Source organism: Myxocyprinus asiaticus, chromosome 8 (genome assembly GCF_019703515.2).
Source record: "Myxocyprinus asiaticus isolate MX2 ecotype Aquarium Trade chromosome 8, UBuf_Myxa_2, whole genome shotgun sequence".
Classification (NCBI taxonomy): Eukaryota; Metazoa; Chordata; class Actinopteri; order Cypriniformes; family Catostomidae; genus Myxocyprinus; species Myxocyprinus asiaticus.
Window position 1 is genome coordinate 5,163,972 of NC_059351.1, and position 11,029 is coordinate 5,175,000.

The window sequence follows — 11,029 nt, forward strand, 5'->3', positions numbered from 1 at the left end:
TGTCTGAGCTACAATTGAAATCATAACATGAAGTGATTTCTGTCATCTGGATGCGTAGGAGGAGGTTTCCGTGTGTGTATTTGTATGTCTGCCTATGGATCAGGTCAAATCATCAGCTTTTTATGAAGCACAGCAGCAGGCAGACATGATAAGTCTGGTTACAGCTGTACTTGTTAAACATCTTACTTTGTGCCCTGAGCCCATTAGCAGAACTTGATCATTCCCTCCTGAGTTGGTTAATTCATAATACTGAATCAAAGTTTAGTCCTAATGAGATATCAAAGAGCTCTGACAGATTTCTCAATAATACTTCAAATCAGAGAACTACATTTAGTACTACATAATGTAACACTGTGTCTATGCCAGATGCATATGGCACATTGAGATGTGACAAAACTACATTGCTCGCATTATAATAAACAGAGCAGTCTACACTGGAGGCACCTATTGCGGCACGACATAACAGTTGACAGACACCCTGTTTCTAGTTTTACATGCAGCACAGCTACCCCAGCCAATTAATTGTGCTTGTCCGACTTAAATAAAATGATTATTCGAGTGTAGACACAATGTAACATTCCATTGATACTGAAATGACAGATAAGACTTCCTCAAGTGGGAAAATTATGGTTTTGTGTGTATCATCCCTTGTGCCACACGCGTTACACATGTGTGAAGGCATCACCATGGTAACTCCATTTCGGGCATAACTCTGAACCCTATGTGCTCATTCAGAAGAATATTCCCTCAACTCATGGAACAATATGGAGTTCACATACAGTAAGTGTGCTAAAAGGGTCATTCTACAATAATACACTATTCTATAAATTAAAGAATTCTATCAAATTGCATTACCATCCTGTCAGAACGGGAACTATGTAAGAACAAATAAATGTCACCAGCTTTCATTTTTTATATTGTGATATTTTTCACAGTATGTATGCCAGAAAGGAAAGGCTTACAACATCAACCCTGTTACCATGATTTTGTTCAACATATCAAGTCGTTCTGTGGAGATTACGATTAAGGTCTATGCATCGCATCATGTTGCATTTGAGCTCATTTTAATCAGGAGCATCTGCTTTAAGTAATCGTTTTCATATTTTGTTAATGTTTCATGAAAAAACAAATCTGTTATCTAAATAATATCACATGTAACTCTGCTTGCACATACAAATAAGTTTAAGTCTGAGAGTGAAACAATATGCTTGTTGTATTCTATTCATTAACATTTACCACTGTCGATCAAGGATATTTCTGAAATTTGCAACCCTATTTGCTATGCACTAATATTCCTGTATGCTGACAATAAGTTTACTAGGGGTGTTATGAAATGTCATTTTGTGGGGATGTGAGGTGTTGCATGTGACAGCAGAAAAAAAATCATGTAACACTCAAAGAAAATCTTTGTATAGGTGTTAGATGGAAACCTTTTCAAAAGGGAAAACCCATTTCACAGAATGACGCATTAACAGGGAGTGAAAACCTGGGAGTGAAGTGAATTTTGAGTGTGTCTTGTGCATGTTTACATTCGTCTGTGTAACTTTTAAAAATGACTAAATTTGTCCCCTACTTGTTGGGATACAATCATAATTTAAAGAGCTTTTTTCCTTTTGCTTCAGTCCGAAGGAAATAAAATAATTGGACGTGTAAAACAGTGACTTTAAGACCAAGCAGAAACCTCTGACAAGCATTTGCTGTTTAGCAGTGGGCTGAAAGAATGTCCAAGGACAAAATGGTAATCCCACATGGGTAGGGCTTACCTACCAACGTCCACTTTTCAGTAAATCATTTAGGGTGTGTCAGTGAAGAAAATGAGCTAGTCTGACTAACATTTCTATAAAGCTGAGTCTTTATGCTTTCAAATGGTATATATCAGATTGTTACTATGCCCCTTAGCAGAGATCACGTATAAGGCAATGTTAAAGGGTTAGTTCACCCCAAAATGCAAATTCTGTCATCATTTACTCACCCTCATTTCGTAACATTCTGCCTAACATCATCTTTTGTGTTCGCCAAAAGAAAGAAAGTCATATGGGTCTGAAACGACATGAGGGGGAGTAAGAGACAATAGAACTTAATTTTAATTTCTATCCCTTTTAAGTGTCTGTGTGAGAGAGCTCTTACTGGTGGGCACTCCGTGTCTGAAGCGTTGGGGGTTGCACACAATGGCTACGTCTTGATTGTGAGTGCAGTCGTGATTGAGCCAGCTCTTCCGGCTGCAGTGCGTGATGGTGGGCTCTTTTCCTGTACACCTGACATCATCCAGCAGAATTGGACCCATCGCCGTCCCGAACCGCCCTGGTGACGCATTCTGCCCTGACCTACACCAACACAAAACCATTAACAAACAGTTAAAGAGCCTGTTTACATGCACACCAATACGCAGATTACTCCCAAAATCATCTTATCTGCTTATAAGCAAGAAATCAGCATTTATGACTTGACATTTGAAATAATGGTGTTATTCTCCACTTTCGACATCAAACTGTGAAAAGGCATGCGCACAGCACGTCACACATTGGATAAGCCAGTGAGAAAGCCGGTTAAGACATTTACATGCAACGCAAAATCATCGTAATGGGTAAAAATCTACCAGTGTTGATTGGCTTATTCTTAAGCCATTTATCCGGTGTAAGAACGTGAATGTAAACACGCTCACTAATCAACACACATATAGTCAAACAAAAATGAAACCCTATTATGCAATTGGATGTGTGCTACCTGAATCCCAGCTGCCTGCAAACAACCTGCGTGTTGGTCTGTGTCCAGCCATCATCACACACAGTCCCCCACTGACCTCTATAATGAACTTCCAGCCTGCCCTCAAAACCCTTTACACCCCCAACCAGACGCACTGCACCATCTGAGAGAGAGAGAGAGAGAGAGAGAGAGGCCCTGTTAACACCTGGTATTAACATCTGTCTCGGGTGATCAAGGACAGTGCTAAATACAGGTCTAAATGCAGTCCAGTGGATCTTGTGAGCCGATCACTCAAAGTAATTTCAGAGGTAGTCCAAAACACATTGGGCCTCATTGAATGAAACAAGAACAGAGCTCACTTCTGTCTAAATCGTTCATAAATCTATTCTTATGTAAACTGTTGCACTGAAATGAATGGGCCAATTTACATAAGAATGGTTCTACAAGTAATTTGCATGAAACTGTGTTCTTCTCATGTTGAATGAGGCCTATTGCATTTTTAGTATAAACGGTAACACATCCTGATGCATCCCTGGCAATATCAAAAGGCCGCCTACTCACCTAACACATAACCATTCAGCCAAAGCAGAAAATAACCATCTCATCGCAAAACATGGAAAAGCCCATAAGTAAACGAACACCAGGCTTCACAGAACATTTTTGGTATTCACAGGAGACGCATTTGAGATGTGTATTGATAGCAGGTGTAAATGGCAATCTATCTCAGCTGACCACTTTTGATCATATCACCCGAGACCATATGTAAACAGGGCCAAACAATTGTTGTCATGTGCTCCATCCATAACTTTATACATGTGTGTACCTGTAAGTGGGGTGCAGGTCACTCCAGCATCCTCCATGTGGTCACAGTTATGTTCCCCCCAGGCAGTTTTTGGACACTGCTCAATGGACAGCTCATTTCCGGTGCAACTAACCTCGTCCAACAGTATACGACCTGAGCCTGCACCAAAATATGCTCCCACCCAAGCCTTAGCAATGCCCCTGAACACACAAACACATGAATAATAATGGTGCAGAAAAGAATACAAAATCATAGATATATACAATACATATATACAATTCTAATCTATTATAAAATGTAAATGTTTTTCTCACTGAAGCTGCACATAAACATATACTTTCTCCGGTAATCTCCGAAATCAAAAAACAATTTCTTTCTGTGATAGATAAATAATCAAGCGCATAGTCCAGCAGTCATTCATCAGTTAAACCTAAAGGGCAAATTAAGTGGAACTGTGGTCTGTAGCGCCTGCACGAACCCACACGTTTAATTCTACAGCCCTTTTTCCGCTCAATAGACAGCCCTCCACATGGGTGATTATATACTAACTCTCGCACACCTGCAGAGCTCAATTTTGGGCATGATTTGTTATATCGGCCTTAACATTATAGTAGAAGAGCTTGAAACAATCAACCTGTTTCATATGCAAAATGTTCCATTCCCTCTTTCCGTTCCTCTAATTCCTTACCTCCCTCTAAATCACCCTTTACGCCTCTTTGCCTTCTCATTCTGTCCTCCTCTGGCTCACATCCTCTGATTCTCTCATTCCCCGTCTCTATTTTTTGTGTCTCTCTTACACACTCAGTTTCTTACTGAGAACACACTGGCTTTGTATGTCAGGAACCTCCCAAGAAAATATTTCACATTTTTATGCAGAGAGGACACTCTACAGCTCTCTTTCACTCTCTCTCTCTCCATCTATCACTCCTACCTCCTTTCTATCTTCCTTTTATTTTTACACATCTCAATTGTAAAGACACCCTGGTGTGCCTCTAAATAGAGAGTTTGTTCCCAAGAAACCAGGTCAAGCATCTATAATGGTCAGCTCATTAATATCTGCATGTGTGTGTGTGTGTGCTTTGTACTTACAAAACTGACCCCAAAAGCACACTAAGACAGCAGTAAAGTAACACATGACTCCAGTGGTTAAATCCATATCTTCAGAAGCGATATGATAGGTGTGGGTGAGAAACAGATCAATATTTGAGTCCTTTTTTACTATCAATCTCCACTTTCACTTTCACATTCTTCTTCTTCTTTTTCACCTACTGGGTATGGAGGAGAATTTATAGCAAAATACGACTACAAAAGTATACATGGAATACAAAAGCTTCTCTCAAAGTGCTCATGAACACACATCAAAATGACTTCCTGGTCAAAACCTATCATATGCCTTTAGAAGACTTGTAATATGACACTTGAGTTGCATGGAATACTTTATGATACTTTTTGGTCCCTTTTAAGCTTTTAATTGAGGCAATATCTACTTCTTTGTGACGCAAAGACGCAGGGGGTTCTTCATTAAAACCGCTTCTTTTGTGTTCTGCATGAACATGAGGATGTGTAACTTATAATCATTTTCATTTTTGGGTGAACTATTGCTTTTCTTTGTTATACATTTTTTTTATTGACTCTGATATATATTATTATACATTATTTCTCTTTCCCCCTCCCAAACCCCAACCCCAACCCCACTCTGTCCCTCAACAAATATCCCAGTGGTCACAGCCTGAGTTACACACATATAAACAAACAAACAAAAAAAGAAATATTGAGAAAATAAAACTATAAAAATCAACAAAAAATGAGAAAAGAAAAATTCCACAAAGGATACAATTCACAATTTCAACCACAATCATGTTCCTTCCTCTCCACATGATTCTCACCAAGAGCCCTGCAGAAAGGCCAAGTAGCTATCCCATTTCTTACCATACGTGACCAATCTGCCAAGCTGTTTATATGACATCTTCTCAAATGCCGCCACCCTGCCCAATTCAATGAACCATTCTTGAAATGAGGGAGCGCCTTTTGACTTTCATCCTCTAAGAATGATTTGTCTGCCAATCATTACACTAGTTTGGACCCAGATTTTTCACGGTTGCTGTAGAGTTTTTAAAATCAAATTTAAGACTTTTTAAGACCTATTTCAAGACCTGAACAAATAAAATGAATACCAGATCCCCATACCAAAACAAACCCACACAATCTCAAAATGAATCATGCATCACAGACTCTTACTTAAACAGGCAAGGGCACACATTCAACATGGCCTTAACATTGCTTATCAGTAAAACAGGGTAGGCTATATGCAAGTTTAAAACACTCAAGACATGTTTTCCACATATATATCACATTAAAATGAATTTATGTACCATTATATAAATAAATACAAATTAGAGGTCGACCGATATTAGATTTAATTTAATTAGATTAGTATGCAGTTCTTTTAATGCATAGGCATTTTCTGTGTAATTTCATAAACAATCTGAGGATTTTTATTTGTTGATTATAGTATCGATTTAGTATCGATACTGAGGTACCAGGGCTGGTATCATACCGAAGCCAAAATTTTGGTATTGGAGCAACCCTATTTGGGTCTTTACCTTTTTTAAGAATGAGACTGATCAGGGCTTGCATCATGGTTAGCGGTAGTCAGGGGCGGACTGGGACTAAAAAGTGGCTTTGGACTTTCTGGCCCAGAGCGGCCAACCAAACCCACAAACACACTGGCTCGTTGATTTCATTTTCCGGCTCAATTTCAAATTTTTGTGTTAAAAAAAATAAAATTCTATTGACTACTAATCATGACATCGTGCTCCACCAATGCAAAAATTGTCTTAAATTTAATACATATAAAACTGGATTTTTTTTAAAGAAAGCACAAAGAAAAAGCACATAGCTCAGACAAATACCATATCCTAAAACTTTTTATCCCAACATACAAATGTTAGTTTAAAATGTACATGAACTTTCAATGGAAAAATTTTATTTTATGTGCTGTGACAAGTCAACATTTCTTCAAAGTTTTTAAAGATCTTAATCACTTTTCAACTTTTTCTAGAAGTGCAAATAAATTATTGTCTTAGTTAATATGAGGTTGTGGAAACAACAAGTATAATAATAATATATTACATATGTATATATAATTATTAAAGATCATAAAATAATGTGTCACACAGCAGGAAATTGATGACAATACTTAAAATGTCATGTCAATTACCCACTTAACTGTGTAAAAGTTTATTATTTTTTTAAATCAATGAAAAAAAAGTTAGCCAGAATATGTATATATATAAATATAAACAAATATAAACATATGCCAAAATAATAAACATACCTCTTTGCAGATATTTTGCAGATTAATTGCTCATATTTTTACTCTATGTGAGTTTTAATTCCTTCCCCAGATTATTCTTGAGAAAAAGTGAAAAGCCCTATGCTTTTACAAACACTGTTTCTGCTATCCTTTAAACAAAGTAAGCCTCAAAGACTCAAACTGCCACAAAGTAATCTTATTTTCTGCATTTATTAGGCGTGAGCAATATTCAGCAAGCTGCACTTCAGCTCCCTGCGTTATGAATAAATTATGCAAATTACTATGTACTGCTCATAGCTTTAAGGTTTGCAGATTTTATATATGCTGCTGTTATTGTATTTGTTTTAACTTGCAGTTATTTGTCATTTTGTGATTATTCAGAGCTCATCTTATACTTAATATGTTGTCTTTGGTTGTCACAATTACGGTGATTTGTATTTCAAATGACACGAGGTAAAATTAGATCCATAAGAGGTAGGGAGTTATTCACAAATGGAAAAGCGCTACAATGTGTAAGTAATTTTAAAATAAAAGACATTTAATTTTTTCAAAATAAAAGCCATTATATCGGCTGTACCTTACAGAGTTCATTGAAAAGTCGCTCTGTTATGGGGTCAGCACGGGCATGCTGGAGCCCAGGGCGACTGCCTATTTTGCCTGTAGGATGGGCCGGTACTTGTGTAGCAACGGGCCAGCCCAAATTACCCAGGTGCCCATCGGGAAAACTCCCAGTGCTCCCAATGGCCAGTCCGCCCCTGGCGGTAGTTCACCTTTCTTTAATGACTCTGTGTAAACTTCTAACATAAGTGGAGCCAGTCCTGTGACATAAGACTGAAAAAATTCTGCGGCAAAACCATCTGGCCCCGGTACCTTACCTGTTGGCAAGGCTTTAATTACCTCAACAAGCTCCTCCAAAGTAATATCTGAGTCAAGAAAGTCTTTCTGATCACTCTGCAATTTAGGAAGTTCTAATGGCTTTACAAAGATGCTAATATCCTTATCGGTAGACATAGACATGGAGATATAAAGATTGAAATAGAATTCTTTGAGGGCTTTAATTTAATATCTGTGGCAGAAGTAAATATATTGCCTCCAGAAGACTTTACTGAAGGAATAATGGGTAAAAAAAACTCTGTTTTACCTATCTGGCATTTGGTTTCCCTGCTTTGTCCCCCGACTCAAAGTATGTCTGTCTTTGTCAGGGTCCTGTCACCTGGTCAGTTATGTTTATTGTGGTGACAGGATCATGACACTCATGTTCCGTGTTTTCGTTTGAAACGGTTTTGGGTGTGAATGTGTGAATTTTCTGTCCTGTCTGTGTTTACATGTTCGGAGCACGGTCTGGTGCAGGATCCGGATACTCATGCTCCATGTCTCGTCATCGTGTTTGGTGTGAGCACATGGCTTCTCTCATCTAGACCCCGCCTCCTTGTTACCTTGTTATTAGTTAATATGCTTCACCTGCTTTTCTCATTTACCTCTTGATTTCTCCCTCTTTATAGTTCCCTTGTGTGCTCTGTCCTGTGTTGGATCATTTTGTGTGTTACTCTGTTTTGTCATGCCCATCTAGTCCTGTTCTGCCTCAGTCAGTTTTTTGTTCCTAGTGTCTTGTTTATTTCTCCCGTTTTTCTCCACTGTGAAATTTTGTTCTGTTTTATTTGTTTAATAAAAACCCCATTGTTTCATGCCTGCACTTGGGTACTCCTTCCTGCAAACCCTGACAGTCTTGCCCTGAATAACCAAAACTCTACCTTCTGTGACAAAATAGTATTGTAACTATATTATAGCTGTCAACTTTTGGCACTTTAGCTCTGTTTCAGCACTTTTAATACTCTTTTCCAATTCTATGAACTCCTGTGCTTCGATCTTTTAATGAATGCCTTAAGCACCTCCCATGCCATGCCCACAGAGGACACTGAGGACCAATTGGTTTCTACATAAACACTGACTTCTGTCTTTAACATTTGTTAAAATGCTGGGTCCTGTAGAAGGGATTTATTAAAGCGCCATCTATATGATTTCCTTTTCTCTATATGCGGCAACATCTCTAAACATACCAAAGCATGATCTGAAACTAAAATTTTCCCAATTGAGCAGTCAGTGGCAGATGGAATAAGTGACTTAGATATTAAAAATAAATCTATTCTAGAGTAAATCTTATGAACTGATAAAAAAAAAAAAAATTTAAAAAAGGTGTAGTTCCTCCCAGTTGGAGAACTATTGCTTTAATGAAAATTTAAATATGCAGAAAGGTTTGTTTGAGGGTTAGGCTTAGGGGTAGAAAATACAATTTGCTCAGTATAAAAACAAAAGAGGTAAAATAAAAAATAAAAAAAAATTATGATTGTAAAACAAACATGTGGGGGTTCTTACCCTAACCCCAGCTGCCTGCACACCACTTCAGCGTCATTATCATCCCACTGGTCATCACACACTGTCCCCCACTGTCCTGCATGATACACCTCTACTCTGCCCTCATACGCCGATGGACCACCAGAGAGACGCACAGGGACAAACACTGAAGCTAAACACAACAGTTCGGTTTATTATCTCTTTATTTCAGAGTAAATTTGTTAATGGGTTTATGTTTATGAATCAGTGTCTGTGTATGTACCCTCAACTGGCGTGCAGGAGACAGCAGCCGCCTGGTGGTTAACACACTCTCCTCCATTCCAGACTGAGCGATTACATTGCAGTAACTCCTCTTCCTGTCCCTCACAGTCTACAGTCTGCAAGTGAACTACAGACACCACCAGACGTGACAGAGAACTCGCACGTGCACGCCCCCTAAAACTGAGACAGACAGAAAGAGAGAAAAAAGAGGGGCGATGGCATATATAAGTACATTTTCTGCCATCTCAACTGTTCATCTAGCTGTGTCAGATCAGTAAAGATAATGATGGATGGATGGATGGATTTACTTAAACATCTCAGAGAGTTTTTCCTCACCACTGTTGCCTTTGTCTTGCTTACTGGGGGTTAGTAAAGCACTATTCTTTACAAGGCCTCTTTGGATTTTGGATTTTGTGAAAAGCACTTTAATATATTCAAATAAAAAACTGAAATTGACAAATCGCCACATTGAGTTCTGGAGGAAAAAAAACATTTAGGCATCCTAGATAAACTTTTAAAAGTAAACTTTCCACTGATGTTTTCTTAGTAAATGGTTTGATCCTTAAAATGCAAGTGAATGGAGATTTCTCTTTTGAAGTTCCAAAAATCACAGACGGTCATCATAAACTTCATCCATACGACACCAGCTGTTAAATGAATGTTTTCTAAAGTGACACGATCGCTTTTGGTGCGAAAACGATAAATATTTAAGTGGTTTTTTAACTCTAAATCATGCTTCCAGTCAGGAGCAGTATGCACGCGTGATGTAATCGCATTGGCATTTGAAACGCGAGAACTGACGAACGTGCGACACAGCCGGAAGAGCAGCACTATTTACAAGTGAGAAGGAGGAACACTGTACAGTAGCTTGCTTGGTTTTGGTTTAGATCTGTATTTATCTGTTTCTTTACTCACAATGGTGTGTTTGTGTGCTTATCCTGGATGTCTCAACCGAGTGGAGAACGTGAGTTTACATCAGTATCATGGCAACGCGAATACGTCACACGAGAGACCGCTTGGACTCCACCCTCTCCTGAAGCTTACCCTCACGTTGGATCATAGTGAAAAAGTACTTAAATATTGTTATTTTTTTTAACACCAAAAGTGATCGTATCATTTTAGAAGACATTACTTTAATAGCTGGAGTCATATGAATGACGTTTATGCTGACTGACTGTGATTTTTGGAGCTTCAAAAGAGAAATCTTCATTCACTTGCATTTTAAGGACCTACTGAGCTAAGATATTTTTCTATTTTTCTTTAGACATGTTCTGCTGAAGAAAGAAAATCCTACACATCATGGATATCATGAGGGTGAGTAAATAATGAGTAGAATTTTCATTTTTGGGTGAACTATCCCTTTAAGAGAGGGTCAAACCATCATTCTTACAATTCTATTTATACCATGTACTGTTACATTTTTACTTGGCTATCTGTTTGGCAAATGTTCATTTTAGATCATGGGTAAATAGATGTAAATCACAATCTGTGAAGTCTGTCTGTGCAGCTTATACATAATTTAAGTCAAAACATCTATTGTGAATTACCAATGAATTATTCACAAATGACAAATGGGCTCCCAGCTACCGAGGTCA

At 38.2% G+C, this 11,029-nt stretch overlaps 1 protein-coding gene across 1 annotated transcript in view; it reads right to left on the minus strand.

Moving 5' to 3' along the window:
• The window catches only part of LOC127445404 (neurotrypsin-like), a 57,730-nt gene that overhangs the window by 41,447 nt on the left and 5,254 nt on the right, over nucleotides 1-11,029 (minus strand). The window contains exons 3-7 of the mRNA XM_051705456.1: nucleotides 9,436-9,614; nucleotides 9,195-9,345; nucleotides 3,527-3,705; nucleotides 2,725-2,866; nucleotides 2,128-2,324 (exon numbers count right to left, since the gene is read on the minus strand). Coding sequence (XP_051561416.1) covers nucleotides 2,128-2,324; nucleotides 2,725-2,866; nucleotides 3,527-3,705; nucleotides 9,195-9,345; nucleotides 9,436-9,614 — 848 coding nt within the window. The remainder of the gene's footprint in view (nucleotides 1-2,127; nucleotides 2,325-2,724; nucleotides 2,867-3,526; nucleotides 3,706-9,194; nucleotides 9,346-9,435; nucleotides 9,615-11,029) is intronic.